The sequence below is a fragment of the Parus major genome, chromosome 2 (assembly GCF_001522545.3).
Source record: "Parus major isolate Abel chromosome 2, Parus_major1.1, whole genome shotgun sequence".
NCBI lineage: Eukaryota > Metazoa > Chordata > Aves > Passeriformes > Paridae > Parus > Parus major.
The window spans coordinates 7086215-7105668 of record NC_031769.1 but is presented as its reverse complement, the minus strand read 5'-3'; the positions used below and the strand labels follow the sequence as shown (position 1 = coordinate 7105668).

The 19454-nt window shown below is 43.6% G+C and overlaps 1 protein-coding gene across 4 annotated transcripts in view; it reads right to left on the bottom strand.

Annotated features, from left to right (window-relative positions):
• DPP6 (dipeptidyl peptidase like 6) overlaps positions 1-19454 on the bottom strand; it is a 539231-nt gene that overhangs the window by 230031 nt on the left and 289746 nt on the right. Inside the window, exon 1 of one of the 4 annotated variants that reach the window (XM_015619740.3) lies at positions 14418-14864. The exons of the other annotated variants lie outside the window; for them this stretch is intronic. Within the exon in view, the coding sequence (XP_015475226.1) occupies positions 14418-14474 (57 nt within the window). The 5' untranslated portion in view covers positions 14475-14864. Of the gene's footprint in view, positions 1-14417; positions 14865-19454 lie in introns of those variants that run through there. 4 annotated transcript variants of the gene reach the window in all.

Here is a 19454-nt window from a genome sequence, read left to right as displayed (position 1 = left end):
CATTCAGCAGCGTGACCAAGACAAAACCCAGGAGGATATTTGTCCCAAATGCTCTAAAAAGAAATGAGGAGCTACCCCAGGTTATTAAAAGCTAAATAACGTGGCCAGAGTTTGAAGCATTGCCCAAATAACAAAAAGAGTGGCTAGCAAGCACTGAAATCTGCTGCTAAAAATGGATGGGAGCCTTCTGTGCCACCCTCAGCCATCTGCCCGTGCCGCGGTGTCAGGGCGGGAGCGCGGCTGCTGCAGAGGGCAGTGGGAAACAACAGCCCCTCCAGACCCCTCTGCAAACCCTTGGATTTTATTTTATTTTATTTTATTTTATTTTATATTTAATTTTTTATTTTATTTATTTATCTATTTATTTGTCTATTTATTTATTTGTCTATTTATTTATTTGTCTATTTATTTATATTAAAGAAAGCTCCTAGTCTTCTCTTGTTCACTGAAATTTCACAAAATGGCCAGAAGTGATTTTTATCAGTCTAACAGTCTGGCTTACTACAAATTTTTGGAGTATCCTCTCCTCCCTCACAGAATATGAAAGCAAAAGGATAATGTAATGATAATTCATATTTGCAAAGACAATCAGCACAAATGGACAAGTGAATGCCACATCTTTTTTTCAGACAGATCTCCACTTTTGCATACTGCCAACACAACAAGTCTTGAAGAATCCCTTAACTGAAGTTGATCTATTTTTGATTTAGTTGTATTATCCATGTTGATGAATACAATACAAAATGAAGTTTAATAGATTTTTGGCATGGGAGCCATGCACTAATCATAATTGAAGGTTTCTATGATTGAAAGAAACTCTACAGAAACTGTCAAGGCAATGAAAAGTAATGAAGTATAAACATCTGAGTGTCACCTCATTTCAGTCTCCTTGGAGAAACTGTCATCTCTTGTTTTAACAGCAGTTCCAGCAATAAAAATAAATAAAAGTTATGTATTACACCTGACAAGCAGCAAACCACACACAAAAGTACAAACAGTATTTGGTGAGAAGCTTGCAACAAGTGAATTCCTGATTTTTTCTCTTTGAACAACATAAACCATTACTCAAGAAATGGGCCAAGGAAAAACAAAACAAAGGCTCAGTGGATATTGCAGGCTGTGTTTCTTGAGACCCACAGGCATTTGTGAGCAAAAATGTAAGAGCCTGGTTAGAACTGAAGGAAAAATAATCTGGAAGATGGTTTGAAACAGTGACTCCTCAGAGAAAGACCACACTCATGTAGATTCATTATAATCTCTCATTAACTTCTTCTCCAAACCTCTGCTACATCTCTTCTTCTGCTCTGTGGGATTATGCACAATTTGTGCATTACAGTAGACCTTATAAGAACTTATAACTTCTTATAAGAAGTTGCTACAACTTTTTTTTAGAGAGGCCAAAGATAGATTACAAAAAAGGCTATTTGGGAAACAAAAGTAAAGAGAAATAAGCTCTACTTGGAGAGAGAGGACTAGAAGTAGCATGAGCACAGACCATCCCAATAGGATTCATTTAGGATTATATTTTTAGCCTCAAGTACATACTTTATTTCTCATGTGTATTTTACATGGCCTGTTGAGCTCAATTACTTCATATATTTGTGTACATAAAAAGTAGTTCCAGAATGCTTTATTACAGAAATAGTAACCAGCCAAGCCCTCTTCACTTTCCTAGAGCAAGATGGGAAAGAGATTTATGGTGTTAATTGTCTGGGGGGGGTGTAATTAACTCCAGTTGTATCAAAGTGGGAAAAAAGTTTCAGTTTTCAGATATTTTAAACCTTCGAGAATAAACCCAGAAGTTTACTGCACATTTGGGCAGCAGAAACATCTTTAGAATAATGAGAATTTTTTTGATTTGGTAATTTCCATTAAATCTCATTAAATCTGATTTGAATATTTTTTGGTTTTACATTTTAATGCAGACACACAAATTCTTAGGTAAACCTAGGTTTATGGTTCAAACATACTCAATATTGAACCACAGAATCATAGAATGGTTTGGGTTGGAAGGGATTTAGGACTAGACCATCTCATTCCAACCCCCTGCCATGGGTAGGGACACTTCCACTATCCCAGGTTGCTCCAAGCCACACCCAGCCTGGCCTTGGACACTTCCAGGGATGGGACAGCCACAGCTTCTGTGGGCAACCTCTTTCAATGCCTCACCATGCTCACAGTGAAGACTTTGTTTCTAATATCCAACCTAACCCTACTCTTTCAGTTTAAAGCCATTATCCCTTGTCCCATCACTACACACACCTGAAGAAAGCCCCTTTCCAGCTCTCTCATAGCCCCATTTAGGCACTGGAAGGTTCTCTAAGGTCTCTCCACGTCTCTCCTTCTCTTCTCCATGGTTAACAGCCCCAGTTTTCTCAGCCTGTCTCCACAGGAGAGGTGCTCCAGCCTCCAACCATCCCTGTGGCCTCCCCTGTCCTTCTGTCAGGGACCCCAGAGCTGTACACGGTGCTCCAGGTGGGCTTCACCAGAGCAGAGTGAAAGGGCCCATCACCTCCCTCAGCCTGCTGGCCACCTTTCTTGTGATGCAGCCCAGGATGAGGTTGGGTTTCTGGGCTGCCAGCTCTCCTTGCTGGGTCATCAACAAACACCCCCAGACTCTTTTCCTCAGGGCTGCTCTCCAAGTCACCTGTCCCTGCCCTCCTTTCAATCCCGAGCCACAAGCTCGTAGCCAGCTCCCCAGCCACCCCCAGGCAGAGCTCGTGGAGATGTGAAAGCTTTCCCCAATATATTTTGAGTTGGATGATTTAATGGGAATATCCTTGCACAAATGAACTGCATTTTACAGAGAAAACAGCTATGCATCATGGTTTCAAACAGCTGTAATTTACAGCAGGGAGCTCACTGAAGACTTAAAACCTGGGCTTAGCCTGTGACAGTGGCTGTGAGCTATTGATCACCAGAGTCTCTCTGGAATTCACAGCAGGATGCTGAAGAACAAAAAAAAAGAAAAAAAAGAAAAAATTGCTCCCTTTTGGCATGAAAGACAAGATGACAATTTATTTACTATAACACTGATTTACTACCCAGATGCTAAGAGCATTATAACTGACTGGAGGAGGTCTAAAATTTATAGGAGATTTCAGGAATTTTAGGAACCTACAGGAATTTATAGGAAGCTCACTATCTAGAATGGAGGTTTGGCAGAGAACCTACGTGGTCCCCGAGTTCATTTGAATTTCCTCCCTCCTCAGGGTCAGGAGAAGACCAGTGTGGACAGTATTTCCTCACAAGCAAGAGAATGGGAGCCAACAGGTGATAAAATAAATCTTCTGAAACAAATAACGAGGAAACCAGACCCACAACCTTATTCCAGGGTGTATACAAGGCCTAATTTATATGGTGGTCTTAATCCTGAAATCCATTCTCAAACAGAGCTCCATCAGATTTGCACAGCTCTGAGAACCTAAGAGAAATCTGATTTCTGGAAGAAGCACTTCTCTACAACATGATAGAACAGTACAGAGAACTGTTTATAATATCATGTATTTCTAGAATAAAAACCACATGAAAACAAAATGAGCCAGCTGAAATAAGTCTGTTAGTTACAAGTTTGTTGCTCTTGTAGATTAAAAGCCTCCATTTCCTTCATAAGGGTATTCAAGACAGTGAAAGGCAGTATATAGAGGCCAGCTCATGCCTTGATGAAGTCAGCAGATTTATTCTCAAATCTCAAATTTCAGATACATACACTTTCCAGAATTCCTTAAAGTTCTGTTTTCCACAGGGGTGCTCTGTCATCATACAGCCCAGTATCAACACTGAATTCCTCAACATGTCTGAGTGAAAGATGCCTCATACACAACAACTCAGTCCTGTAATCTCCCAGGAGGGCTTTGGAAGGCCCCGTTTGTAAACAAGGTGCAAAACCCCAAAAAAAGATATCATCTATTTACTTATCATCTCTCCCAAAGGTGGGAAAGAACCATTTCTCAGGCAGAGGAGTATTAGCTGAGGTAAGCTGGTCCTGCCAAGACATACTGATTTGGAAAACTGAGCACTGACCAGCCCTCAGCAACAAAGTCAAAACATTCCCCAAGCAATATAATCTCCCTAATGCACAAACTTTATGTGTTAAGTACTTTCCAGGGCTGCTTCAATCCATTTCTCTGTAGATTCTTCTGTCCCATATTTTTATAACTGCTCCTTATCTGGCTTGTTTAGCTTCTTGGAATAATACTTCTAATTATACCATGACTTGCAATGGCAAAGTCAACCACCAATACAATCCACATAAAACCATCTGTTGTACCTTATGAGGAGAACACCATGGAAAATAAATCAATTTAATGCAACTGCACCCTCCAATTATTAAGCTTACAAAGATTAATCTCAAATCCTTGTGAGATTCAATGGATCAGCATTCTCAGCAACGTTTGTAAATTAACTTTTAAATCACAGATATTGGGACATGAAAATTAGAAAAAGGAAGGTTGTTAGTATATTAGAATCAACTAAACTGTGATGTGCCAGGGATTCTTAAGAAGAAGCAAAGTTGAAAAACAAATTTCCTGCTTTGAGGACTAGACAAAGCTTACTACACTCACTGCTATGACATCTGCAGAATCTCAAATTTAGGTAGTAAAAAAAGAAGTTTCATAATGCTTACCCACCTTGATCAATTACTTTTTTCCTCTCTAACACCACTGTGTCTCAGAATAATAACAACCATGAAGTTTCTCCTCACTACACCCCTCAAGCTATATCATCTGCTTTTCCATGTACCATCCCATGCCTCTTTCATTTAATATGGGCTAAGTTGAAATATGTTTTTTCTGCCCATCCTTGAATTTCTTTCTATCAACAGGCACAAAATGCTGCAAATGCATTGGAAAATAACCTGTTTGCTCCTGGCCATGAAAACAAAAGCATGCAAGTGTGAGGCTCTCAGCACACCTCAGTGCAGTTACAACTTAATGTACCATTTGTTAATTCCTACAACCACATTAAGATTAAGTATCAGACCCCTTTAAACCCGACACAAAAACAGTTGAGAGGCTGGTCACAGTGTGTGATTAAGCTAAATTAATGACCCAAAATGCATGCCACATAATATGCTATTATATGTTTATTACAGTATCTCTGACAGTCTAAACTAACAATAAATTAAAGTCTAAGTTGTGATTTCACTTTTGACAATATCTTACTACAACTAAGTCTTAAATATCTGCATGTAACTATTTGGCTACAGACATAACCGAAGGTAATGGAGTCAAAAACTGCAGACTAATTGCTTCAGATGAAGCCTTATTATCTCTCCAATTTCAAGCTCTGCAGCAGTTAAGTAGCAATAGAAGCTACTTTAGCCAAAGCATTGTGAAATTTTATGTAAAATTTTCTTTTATTTTATATATCTTATGATGTTATAAACAATAAAAGGAACAGCCATTTGTTTTCAGATCAAAAAAGGATGTAAGCTAAAGGGTTAAAAAAAACCCCAAAACAATTCAGCCTCCAGATCTTCTTGATTTGCTATTTCATCCAAACTTATCCTTTTCCACTTTCTAATGGCTTTTTGCATGTTCTTTTAAATTGTAAGCTCAGCTTAACTCTTTGTGTTTGCCTCAGTCTTTCTCACTCTCCTTCACCATGGGCACACTCAGGGCTTGGTTCCCTGCTCAGCTCAGACTTGTGCATTTATTACTTGTGCAGTGAGGGCAGGAGCCTTTGGCACCCTGGGATGGGTGCTGGATGCCCAGCAAAGGGCTGAGAGGGACACACAAGCCTGAGGGAGAGCAGAGAGATGATGTCTGCATGCTCCTGCTCCCTTGGTGCCTCACCAGGATCCCACCACTGACTCTTCTCCATGCCAGCTCTAACAAAACTGCTCCATCCTCTGCCATGATCATCTGCATTTCAGCTTTTCTAAGGTGGTTGTTTGAGAAGGGAAATGCCTTCCAACAGGGCTCCCCACTCAGCAGCAAAGCAGGGAGGTTGTCCCTTCCTTTCAGCAGCCTCTCCTGCCAAGGCCACTACCCCAGAGCACGGCCACGGTGCTGGACCTGCAGGGCCATTTGACAAGACAAGATCCCAAAGCAGAGCTCCTGTTCTGCCTCTGTGAGCAGATGTTGTTCAGCAGTCTGGGACAAAACCCTCTCTGAGAAATGATGGTCTATCTGCACTTTTCACCTGCGGTTTCTTTCACAAAACAGTATCTCATAATAGTAATAGCCCTAGATTGCCTGCCACTGACCATTTATCATGCAGACAGCACACAGGTTGTCTCTCAACAAAAACCTTCAGTCCAGCAGCAGGAAGGGCAGAGGCAATCAGGGCACTCGGGGATGGGGAGTACAAAGGAAAATGAGAGAAGCAGAACCCTTTCCCTGAGCAAGAGGGAGACCTAAACAATTTTCTTCCTCTTGTTGTTTTGGGAATTTTTTTCCTTGGCAAAGACAGCTGCTGCCTTTCCCTCACCACACTCCCCCATACAGAAAAGCAGGCCATGTCTCTGGTTACTGTGCTATTTAGGTACTTATTTTGAAGGCAGGGTGTTTCTGAAGGGGATCAGGGTATCTGAGAGCTGGCAAAAATAAACCCCTCTGGGCTGCTTTGCTGAAGGCAGGCAGGTGAACAGGTGCCTGAAGCTCCTTCCTCCACAAGCATCTTTCACCACCAAATCCAAGCCTACTTCTCCCGTTGTTCCCAGAACTAGTCCAGAGAGTTAATAGTCACTCTCTAGTTGGAAGGGACCTCTGAAGGTCAGAAGTTTCCTAAATTTTACATAGTAAAGGATTTTATATAGTGAAGGATTTTCACTAATGGAGGTGGGAAGTATTTATGTCCTCTCCACTGCCATCACACTTAAGAGCTTCCAGCAACTTCCACTACTTTTTTCAGGGCTTTCTCTCTACAAGTACCAGATCCTGGGCTTCAGCCTTGGCTCACCCCCTCATCCTGACTTTCAGGAAGATGCTCTCCATCAGCCTGCCCAGCACCAAACTTCAGCTTCCATTTCTGAAAGGTCCTGCTTTAACCTGTGACCATGCATGTCCCTGGCTCATCATCCCCTCACCTGCATTTCCATCTAACCTCTCTGGCTCCTAATTGTACTGCAGTACTTCTACTGAAAAAAACTATAAATTACTCCTTCTCGGAAGAGGTCTCTGTATTATGCAATGGAGAGCTGGAAGATACACCTCCATCTTAAAGTATAAAATTGCTTCAAGTTCCCAAAATCTTAGAATCAGATACAATCCTTGGATTCTGGGCATTATCTCTCTCTCATTTGCAAGTTTGCTTATAACTGCCTCAAGTCCTGACAGCATCTACCTCTATCTTGATATTTTTCTGCTGAAATTCTTATTCATATCTAAACCTTCAGAATGAGTTTTAACTTTCAGGTTTTCTCCTGTGACCCTTTCCCTACGTTCTCCAAACATCAAGGAGTGCATCTCTCTGATACCTCAGGTACCTGTACAGCCTGAGTTACTACAGTATCTCAGAACTCCATAATTCACATACCTGTCCCTAGGACACTTCCAGATATTTATTTCTCTAATGTTTAGGCATTTTGCAACATGGACTTTAGGCAACATGGACTATCTCAGCAGAGAGAAACTGCTGACTACCACTAAGGACCCAACACTCAAAGCCACAGTGGATGTCTGCATACAAGAAGGGTTAAGTTCCACACTCCACCACCTAATTGTCAATCAAAGCCAACCAATAATCCCACTCAAAATTTGTCATTAAATCAGAAATTCATATTAACTTGTCTTTCCATTCTTGACCACCTTCACTGATTTCAAATACAGGTCCCTCTCCAAATTTATGTTTGACAAAGGTTTCAAACTTGCTGAATGCACTCCTCTCACAGTTAGTTCTTCACATCTGCACTTTGAAGAAGTGTGCACAGCTTTCCTGGTCCATTGCTGCTGGCACTCTGTTTCATTTACTTAAATTCCACTTCGGAATCAGAGTGGGCAGAACAGAAAGGTGAAAGAAAAGATGAAAGGAAAAAAACCCCAAAAACCAGACAAAAGGTAAAAAAATGTGAAGGTAAAACATACAGAATATATTATGTTAAAAAATAGACATTACTGTACTCTACATAATTTTAAAAGTGCTGCCTTCTCTCACATCATCCAAAGTGACCATGATTCACCACAACTTAATGTCTGATAAAGATCACAAAGCAGCAGCATTAAAGGCATAAGAACTGAAAGCAGGTACAAGCACTGCTCATGAAATGCCTGTAGCAATGCACAGCACTGCTAATGGACCACAACTGGAATGACACATTGAAATCTGTAAGAGCCTCATGGCATTCAAACACACCCTCATGACCCCAGATAGCTGGTGAACTTCAGAGACAGATTATTCTGCCCTTATCCAACAGCACAGAAAGATTTAATGGGAAAGAATGCAACACAAGTCACCTCTGCCAGGAATGGAGGGAGAACTGTACCAAGGACAGAGCACATCCCACTTGGTCCAGGTATAAAGAGCAGGTAAAGTTTACACAATCCCAAGCAGCATCCTGTAGAAATGTATGAGCTTCAGAGGCAGAAGCATTTCCACTTCAGCACTGGATACTGAAAAGGCTTTTCTGCAGTCTCTTCTTTTTGAGACTCCAGTTTTACACCAAACATGCTCCTTTCCACCTCTGTCTCCCCCTCCCTTTCTCTTAGCTGACTGCATTCCTTGTGGCAAATTAATAGCTAGAAAAGACTGCCAGTTTGATGCAATTCCATGTTCCTGAATACAGTGTTCTCGGGAGCGCTATTACAGAAATTTAATCTCTTGAGGAATAGATCAGATACCATTAACAGAATGAACAAATGTTCCCTACCATTCCTGGAGAAAGTCTGTGTTGGGTCTACAATAAGACATGTAATTTAAAGAGTTGTTATCAAGGAAAAAAAAAATTGAAGAATTTTATTTTTTAAAAAATTATGCCCTCAAACGGCAAATACTAACCATTCCATTGAAATTGAAGAAACCTGTTTTCTATTCAAATCAGTGCTTTCTCCTTTTTCCCTTCTCTTTGGCAGACACCTTCCCAAAGTGGACACTGCCCCTGATTTCTGCACAGCTGTAATAACCTGAGCCAGAATATTGCAATGAGAGTGAGGGATTCTCACAGGCAGGGCTTCACCTTTGGGATATGACAGATTCAGCTCCAGCCAGGAACGCAGGAGCTCTGCTATCACAAGTCACTGAGATAACACACTAAATTAGCTCATCTCCCAGGAGACTCACTCACACCTGTTCAATGGCTCCAGGCCAGGCTCCTTTCAGCCCAGTGCTGGATCTGGGCACCTCAGAGGTATTTCATGGTGCTGTTCCATTCCTCTGCATGGATTCTGTGCCACTGGGATGCTGCAGTGGGGAGTCTGACTGTGCCAGATAATGGCTCTGTGAATCAGAGCTTTCTTGTGAATTCACAGCTCAATCTGCTTACAAACATTCAGCTACAATGTGGAACTTCAAACCTTGCTAAAAAAGAGACAGGATTCAGCAGTGGCTCTTTGTGATCTAGCATACAACAGAAATATATTGACAAATAAAAGGGCAAAGTCCCTCCCCTGTTTCAAGAGATAAAATTCACAACTTATAATTCATGCCTGAACCTGCTGTACAGCACTGCCTGTTTACAATGTGAAGAGATCCTGCACTCTTTGGGCATAATTTGTATTGCTATGTGGTGTAGGGAGGCTTTGTTGCCACAGAGAATCAGGATCATTGCATTCTTTCATGCAAAGCATGTAGAACCAACCAAGACATTTGGTACCCAGGGGCAGTGATTTTCTGGACAGCAGCCAAGTGAGCAGAGAAGATCTGGAATGATTTTAAGTCACACCTCAGAGAAAAAAAAAATATATGTATATAAAAAAAATATATGTGTGTGTATATATATACACACATATATAAGAATATCTTGGGATACAGGAATGTAGCTCAAATGAAGTTACATTTGTTTGACTTCTAGTCCTTTTTTTCATTTCAGAACTGCACTACTGACCAAATCTCTCAGTTGTATGCATCTACCATGCTCTCACTCACATTTTATAGTAGACTCAGAGTATAGAAACTGGCTTCCTTTCAGATGATGCTTAGAGAGAAGATGCTGAACAGCTACTAAAGAACATGCATGCCAGTCTGGAATTCATCTGAAATAATCCCCCAAGCAAAAATATGTGTTTGGGACCTCAGTAATGTCTCTCTGACTCTCACAGGGTGGGTCCACACTATTTCCTAATGTGAGCACATCCATATTTTTTTTTATTTTATTCTACTCTGGGAACAAAGTAACAGCACAGGACTCAGCTCACAGTGATAAAGAATATCTATGACCTTGCAGGAAGAGAGCAGGGCACACAGGGATTGACATCCTCTGCTACAGAAATCCCAGAATTACCTGAATTAAAACAATTCAGGGGGCATGTCTGCATAATGTGTCTGAAGTGCACAATTATTTTCTTATTTGGATAAAGTTACACAAGTAAAGGCACATTTCAGCATAGTGTATTAGATACTCCAACTGTACTCACTCTTCAGGATACTACAGGCTATTTCTGTGAGGTAGAGTGGCAAGGGAACATTAGCAGCATGAAATATTAATCTTTCCATCATTTTATTCCTGAGTCTGGCCTAGGTTTTCCAAGTAAAATGTGTTCTCTTTCCACTTGAAAACACCACACCTCTTATTTGGAATTCCAGCTGTTCTGTAAAATTCAGAATTGATTACCTTAATGACAGCTAATAGGCAAAACTGTTCTGTTGATCTGATTCCACTCCTCCACGGAGCCCACTTCAGTAAGGCAGCCCTCAAGCTATTTTGTCTCCTCACTTATTTTTTGGTATTTTACATGGAGTTCCATGCAGTCATTAGCAACCTTGTCTAGGACATGAGCACATTTCATCTTTTCCCCCAATAAGTCCATGACAGTTCTTCTCTACACAGCAAGAGAAATGAGAACAATCCTTATCCTCAGTCTTCACATACCCAATTAACCAATCAACCCTTTAAACATGTTTTATAAAAATTGTTCTTTGAGGATCTGTGATCCTGTTATACTTGATATGCTGACTCACTTTTTAAAATATTTAAAAGTCTCATTTTAGCATTATGCCTGTTATCACATTTTCATTAAAAAATCAGCCTCCTTATCTTTATATATGACTGCAGAGCTATTTGCATTCCCAAAGGCCATTAAAAGTAGCAAGAATTGGGCTAAACGAAGATAACAAATTTACAGGCTTATGTTAAAACACAGAGTTCTTCAGCCTGTGTAAATAGCTAAAGCATTGGCAGAGTACTTGACCTGCTGTTGCTATTTTCCTCCCCTTTTTAATGGAAAAGTGTTTTAATGGCATATCCACACATCCAGCTAACAAACCCCGAGGGGGAGAACAAGATTCTCTAGTCCTCTTGAGCCAGATCCCGAGTCTATCAGTGCCTGCATGCTCTGCCACGGATTTCTGAGCACTGGGTGTAGCAGAAAGCCAAGAGTGATAATGTGCACTGCACGGTGCCCAACTCCAGCCTCCCAACAAGAACCCACAGCTGTGTCAGGAGCAGCCAAGTGCACAGAGGCAACCACGTCCAACTCACATCTTGATCAAGCAATCACAACTTGACAGTAACAGACAGCATTACTTATCACCTACAGAATGTTTTCTGTACATGATGTCCAAAAGACTTAGAGTTCAGACCCATGAGACAGATAAGCAAGGAGATAAATGATTGGAATTCTGAGCAGTTTAACTGGCATGGAGGTGAGCAGCATTGCTTATCAGAAATAAATTGTATAGAAACATTTTTAATTACCTAGGGAAGAAAGGGATTGTCTGCCTTCAGCAGCTAAAGCAGTGCTTTGCTTATCTCCACATCCCAATCATTTTCTAATTATTATCTTTTTTGTAAATTGTAAGACAGAACATGACTTCATTTGCATATAGACATATGAGCCTAAAGTAGATTTTTAGATTTACAGCCTGCAAAGCTTCTGCAGATGTTTTCAAACTTCCCCCACCCTGTTCCTGCAATGTCTTTTCATGGCCAGCTTCTGTTTGGGTTAGTATGGTAGGACACAGCACAGATTTAAGCCAACTGTGACACTTGTTTGCCTCTGGATCCAGGGAATGTCACAGCAAGGAACATAGAAAAGGGATGGTCAAAATCTCTTACGACAGCAGCAGCTGCTACTGAAAAAGATTCAGTCCTCTACAGCCAGACCAGCACTTTGCCTTCAATTTTTCTCCAAGCTACATTTTTCAGTTTCTTGATCACTTTTAAGCAAGGAAAAAAAAAAATCTCAGTAATTCTTGATATGCATAAGCCTGGAAATAGATTTCAGCTAGAAATAGAATTTGAATAGAGCCTTTTTTCAGTTATGAACAGTTTTAGATAAAATAAGGGTTTAGATCTGCTTTTGGTGCTGGAAGATAAAAGTGCACTCAAATCAATAGACAGAGATTGGATTCAACCCCCCGCTGTCGAGCCATTTTACTAATAATGTATTGTGAAAACAATAAAGGAAATGATGGGAGTGAGCAAAGTTGCTCACAGACTCAGACATTAATATTCATCAATATGATTGATATTTATATATTCTTGATATTTCTATTTCATGCTCATGCTAGGGCAGAGCTGAGAGAGCACGTATTTCCAGAATATTTAAGTGTACCATATGGGTATAATTGCAATTCAGCCAGTTATAGAATATCCTCAATCAAGATCCTGCATATACTAAAGACCTATTCTGAGCATTTTGTACTTCATGCAGGAAGACCAAAGTAGCAAAGACATGGCATGCCAACAGGAAAATGGCATTAGGCAGGTAACACTACTTGAAACAAAACCACATCTGCTTTATAAAAAGGCAATATATACTTCTTGGCTTACAAAACCCAACACTTTTACACAGCTGTAAGAAGGAGGAAGGGACAGCCCTATAGCCCTCTTTGTTCAGAAAAGGCACTTATAAACCCCTGCCTCCCAGAAACACAGGTAGACTTTTAACCTGCAGCAAACAGTGACAAAAATATATATTCCAAAAGCATTGAAGAGACAAGAAAAGTCCAACACTTTCAGGGTTAGATGAAGCCATAGTTTCTTAACCCCAAAAATCAAAGTTGTTTTCTTCTTGTTTTCTCTGAACCATTGAGCCTGCCTGCTTTGGTCATTGGTATAATGTCACCCTGAAAATGCAGATTATATGTTCCTATTTATGGTGCTTAGTGTCTTCCATGCTCTTCCCTTCCCTAAAACACTGTACCAAGAAAAAAAAAAGAAAAACAGTATGTGAGGCTCTCAGCCTATCACACCGGGAAGAACTATTTTAAGAATTAATTTGTGCCCTGAGAGAGCTGTTTAAATTATCCTCCTGTGCTGTCCTAACCAAAGAGTAAAGTGGAAAACTTCCAGTGTTTTAAGGAAATGAGGAAAAATTGGAGAACTGGAGCATCTGGGCTCCACCACGGTGCCCCAGGCATGGCCCAAGCATGGGGAGAGGAAGGTGGGGATGAGGAGAACGGAGATGTTGATGTGCCAGTGCCCCCAGAGCCCAGGAACCTTCACCAGCCTCAGCTGGAGCTCTGAGATCGCAGCCAGACTTTCCCTTATGCCACCACTTTTTAACTCTGCCCATCCTTTACAGCTGAGGATACAGCCCTTTTTTTTTCTGCCACCCGCTGCTTTTTAGACAGGGAAAGTTTTGACTTCATTCCATCCTGGTAAGTGCAGGCAGAGAGGAATATCCTCCAAAATACAGGTTTGACAGAGAAAATGAAGTCTTTAACTTTCCACCTCTAAAGAAACACATAAAGCACCTACCAAGAGAAATACATTAACTGAGTTCAGATATGCTGTGAGCACAGCAATTTCCCCCAAAGCCAGTAGGAGTTTCACCTACTTGCAGCAGCGTTTTTGCCCCCCATGCCATCCCTGCTTGCTGATGCACAGCCTGGGCACACGCTGTACCCTGAAGTGCCCCTCCAAGACAACGTCAGGCAAGAAAAATTCACTGAAAGTGCGTGACAAAGTCAGAAGCTGAACCCCACTTTTATAATTTTATATGTATCTACAGAGGGTTTTTAAACACCCTTGCCCCCTTCCTCCAGTGAGAAGGGGCCTCCATCCCAACATACTCTCCCCTCCCAGCAACATGTAAGGAACAAGTCACAGAACAAACCTCTACAGCCTTCAGCAAGAGGCACAGGCTGTTAAAAATAGCAGAATTTCAGCTTCCCCCCAAGTCTACACACACACTGAGAAAGCAGACCTTGAACAGCACTTTCCTCCTGCCACTGGCTGGTGACTCGGTTGACAATTTTAAGAACACACACCAAAAAAGATTTTTTTTAAAAAAAAAGTCATAATAATCATACAACAAACACAAAGCTACACATTGCAAATCTGTATGTTTGAAATCGAGGAAAATAAGCATTACCTGGTCTTGCTGTTGGGCTTGTTTCCCTGATGCATTTTGCTCCTTGGCTGTAGTCATGCTCACCTATTTGTGCCCACTGCAGAGGCAAACAGGATTTTACTCTGTGTGTGTGTGTGTGTAAGCTCGTCTGTGTGTTCAGACATACACGCACACACACACACACACAAAGACTAAAGGGATACGGATGAGTAACTAGTCCATCACTTAATCACCAGCTGAGAAATTTCCCACCCCCACAAAAAGAAATAAATAAAAACGCAATGTAAAAAAGCACTAGTCTGGCTGTCTTCCCCCTTGAGCCTCTAAAATAAAAGCAGAAGCAGGAGCAGAGAGAAGGATGCTGTGGGGGCTTCTTCAATTAGCAACAGCCTCTGCAATCGTCACAGAAACAATGATAACTGCTTGGCAACCAGCAACTGGCAGCTCGGAGCCGGAGGCAGCGATGTGGTCCTCGCTCCCTCCCCACCTCCACGGCGGCCGCCCGCGCCTTGCGCATGCACCGGGCTCGCTGCGATCCGCACGGCCGGCACTCATCCGTCCATCCGTCCATCCGTCCATCCATCCGTCCATCCGTCCATCCGTCCGTCCGTCCGTCCGTCCATCCCCCCATCCCCCTCCCGGGGCAGGGCGAGCGGGCCCTCTGCCCCATCCCGATCCGCTGTGGGGCCTCTGCCCCATCCTGATCCTCTCTGGAGCCGCTGCCCTATCCTGCATCCCCCTATGGAGCCTCTGCCCCACCCCAATCCCCCTATGGAGCCTCTGCCCCATCCCAATCCCCCTATGGAGCCTCTGCCCCATCCCAATCCCCCTATGGAGCCTCTGCCCCATCCCAATCCCCCTATGGAGCCTCTGCCCCATCCCGCTCCCCCCTGGAGCCGCTGCCGAGCACACGGGGAGTTTTGGCAGGCTCTCCTGCCCTCTCCCAACTTGCGGAGGCTCCGGCTCTGAAGCAGAGCAGTGTCAGGGGCTCCGGAGGATGCAGCGCTCTGCCAGGGAAGCAGGGTCCCGGCGATGGGGCTGCCCCCTCCCTCCGAAGGGTGAAACGTGTCCCCAGGCTCCCGCAGCCCCCTCGGTGTCCCCGGTGTCCCCGGTGTCCCGGTGCTCCGTGCCGTGGTGGCTGCCGTGCGGGTCACGTTGCAGGGTGACACAGGAGCACGCGTTCCCCGCTCCGCGCTGCTGGAGCTCGCTCCCTGCAGCTTCCCTGCCATGGCTGGGATCTCTCCGGCACACCGGAGCTGTCACAGCCTTCCCAGCTGCCTTCCCAGCCCAGCTCGCTGCCGGCACAGGGTCGCTCGGGTGGGCACGGAGCAGCACCGCGCTCCACCGAGGGACCCTCACGGCTGGAAGAGATTTAGGGCAGCGCGGACCCTGTTCGGGATTCGCTTGGGACTGAGGCGAGCGCTCACTCACCCCAGCACCGGGTGACACGAAAATGCCACATTGCTGCTTCTCCCATCCTCACCTCCCGCCCACACGGAGCCCAGAGCTGTCCTCAGCGCTGCCGTGCTGTGTAAAGCTCAGTGTTCTCTCACTCACGTGGCACTGGGATCTCTGCTGAGTCTGCTGAGGAAAGGGAGCATCAGAGTGTTCATCTGACAGGGAAGTGATTATGCCTCATTTGATCCTCGATTTTACAGCACAGATTTGTTATACAAGGTCACATTCACCGACACCACTACAGTCAATGTCTCCTTACACCTGGGATAATTTTGATCTTTGGTTCAGGAACAGATCAAGGGTAGGCCAAGTTTTCCTGAAGAGATCTCCAAGCCACCACTGAGACTCCCTAAGTGTTTCTGCATTTTCACCATTACATTCACAGGAGTTCATAGGAGCCATGACATAAAAGATCAGCAACAAGGAATTGTGCTGGTAGGAAACGGGACAACCTTGCCTTTTCCCAGGTGCCACAATACAGGCAGCAGCTCATTTAAAAGAAAATAAAATAAAAAAGGTGAATAGCTCCTCGCTAACAAGAAGCAATAATTTGCATTCAAATCTAACAGTCTGTGTTGATTTCTTGGTGGATTATACTCTGACACAGTCCTAGCTTACACTGCAATTCCATCTCTTTAGTCCCCATAGTTTAAGTCACAATATTTTCTAAGTGTTTATAGCGAGGTTATTGTTCATACATTTTTCCCCAGCCATCAGAACAGAATTGTTTTCAAGATTTTATATAAGTGGATCAGTTTGAATTTTCCTATTGGCTTCGTCTACTTTTCTACCTGTTGTGAGTGGTAATGAAGGCTTGTTTTCCTCCACTTTTCTGCTGGTTTTCTTTCCAAGAGGAATTCAAATGAAACAAAACCCTATTTGGAATTGGTGTGTTGGTTTGGGGTTTTTTTTGGTTGTGGGATTTTTGTTGTTTAGTTGTTTGTTTTTTTGTTGGTTCCTTTTTTTTTTACTCCCCCACCCTATATGCTGGAAATTTCTGCAAGACAGACCCCTTTTTAAAACATGGGCTATTCACTGTCTCCCTGACCCCTCAGTACCTACACTAGCAATCCCTAAACTCAATGGCACTGCATGCCCTCCCCTTGCAGATTCAATTCTTGCACAGTTAAAAACTTAAGACACAATTTTCACTGTTTTTCTGGAAATGTCCACTCTTCCTTACAATGTAGATTTTTTTTCCCACTAAGCCTGTTGTTGGACACATCAGAAGTTAATTGGGCTGATTAGTCCAGCAGTTAGCTATGCAAATGCACGTGGCTGGGCCTCATTACATGGATGCATTAGGAGGCTGCTGTTCTGACTGCATCTCCCAGTGCTTGGCACAGCTACCAGGGTTTCTGAAATGCCTTCACCCCTCTGCCTGGTGGTACCTCCTTGTCACCCCTGAGCAGGGCAGGGTGTCCCATCCCCTCAGATGGCCACCAGCTGCTCACTGCCTGAGGATGTGGCAGCAGGGGCAGTGACATCCTCAAGCTCTCTGTCACCCTCCTGCCTTCATCAAAGGGGTTTTGAGGTTGCCCAGCACCTCCTGGGGAGACAGGAGGAGGAAGCAGTGGCCAGTGCCATGCAGAAATGCTCATTAGTTGCAGGCAGAGAATAATCTCCTCACACATTAGCAGGGCTGAGGATGTCCCTCCTGCCCTCTGAGCTGTGTTAGGGTACCAACGCTGTTGCTTGGCTGAGTCATCACTGATGAAAGATTAATACAACCCTATCAAAGGACAAGAATCTGTATCTGTCAAACCCAGAAGGCAAAAGGATGGGCCCCAGTAAGTCCCATTTGGGGCATGGCAGGAGGTACTGGCAGACAAGGATCCTGGGTGTATGACCTTCCCATCCCTCCCTCTCCACAGCATCCCAGCTAATCACAAGGATACAGGGAGCAGGTTGCTCCTCCTTGCCAGGGTCAAATATGCAAGGCTCTTCAACCTCTGCTACCCATGACTGGGTATGTTTGTCTCCCTGCCCATGCCATGTGACTCACTCCCTGCCCACACAAACTGCATCCTTATCAAGAACATCCTCCATCAATCCATGCAGGTCCCCCTGTGCCAGCACTGGGCCAGCCCAGGAGCCCACTCTGAGCACAGACAGCTCTCCTTGTTAACCAAAATGCACATTCAAAATCACCTCCTCAGGCCCCACGGCAGGACAGACAGCCTCCTCCCTCCCATCAGGAAGGAACCAGTGACAGGTGAAGGGAGCTGTTCCAGCTTCTCAGCTCCTCTTCAACCAGAGTGCTTGTTTCAACAAAATCATGCAGCACTGCAGTAATACAGATAATTTTTAATTACCTTGTAACAAATTAGTCACACATGTCCTAGAGCATTTTCTGTTAGAAGGAAAGTGCTTCATTCTCCTGGGACTGGCAGGAACAAGATTGTGGTCTGGGATCATTCTTAAAATTCTCCTTGGAGTTCACAAAGTCACCACAAAGCTTCTTCCTGCTCAAAGATCGTTGAAAACCTTGAACACTGCAAAGAGGAATTAATGTTCCAGTGGCTCTGGAGGATAAGGTGGAACAAAAGCTCAAACTGTCATCCCCAGAAAGACTTGTGAACTCCTAGGAGCTAAAGCACAGCAGCCCTTTTTTATGATGAAGCATTACAGCAACTCAGGATAGCAAAGGAGCAGTTTGTTACTTCTCCCAAACATTTTTAAGCAGATCAGGGTACAAGGCCATTCTTGATTCTGCCCTTTCATGGGGGTAGAGGTGTCTGGATACAGATCAGCTCCTTCCTGGGAAGCAGCAATGGGATCTCAGGAGTCAGTGCAGAGCATTCCTGTTCCCTGTGTGTTACAAAGGCCAGACCCCACAGCAGGCTGTGCTCACAGTGAGCCCTCCAGCTGCACACATCTGTTCCAGGGAGCACAGACTAAGAGCAGTGACAAGCCTGCAGCAGCAGCAGCAGTTATTGCATACAGAACCCTTCTGCTCCACTGAAACCTGGGGTTTTAGCTGTACCACGCTGGTTCATTTATTCCCCTTTCATTGCCACGTCAAGGGAGTTGAAGCCAGTGGGCAAAGTGGGCAGAAATTAATTCTGCTTGATTGACCATACATTTGAACAGTCTGCTAATGTACTCCCTTCTCCAGATAATGACCAGATCCCATGGAGAGCTACATATCTGAAATTTTGGGGGGGTCTAAGCCATTAGTACCATTAGTATTTGGGGTTCAGTAATGTCCTTCCTCCAGGAGAACACACCACACAATGTGGTTTTGCACATCCAGCCACTCTGAGCTTCACACTTGCTGGCAGTTCCCTGACAAACTTGCTGGTTTGGCTGATTTGCTCTTGGTTCAGGAAGGATACAAGGCCCAGGAAAGCACATGGCAAGAGAAAAATCTACTCAGAGGTATTTACAAAGGAAAAGGCATAAGGGCTACAGGTTTTTAGGACAGTTATATAGGTAATTGATGTTTTAAAGACAACTTAGGAAGAGAGACTCTGCCAGCACAGACAACTGTGAGAAAGGTGAGATAAGCCTTTAAAAATGTTGCAGCCATGGATTTTAGCATTCAGTCATTGAAAGGTTGGTCAAAACTGGCACACAGGGTGTAAGGGGAACAGTGCT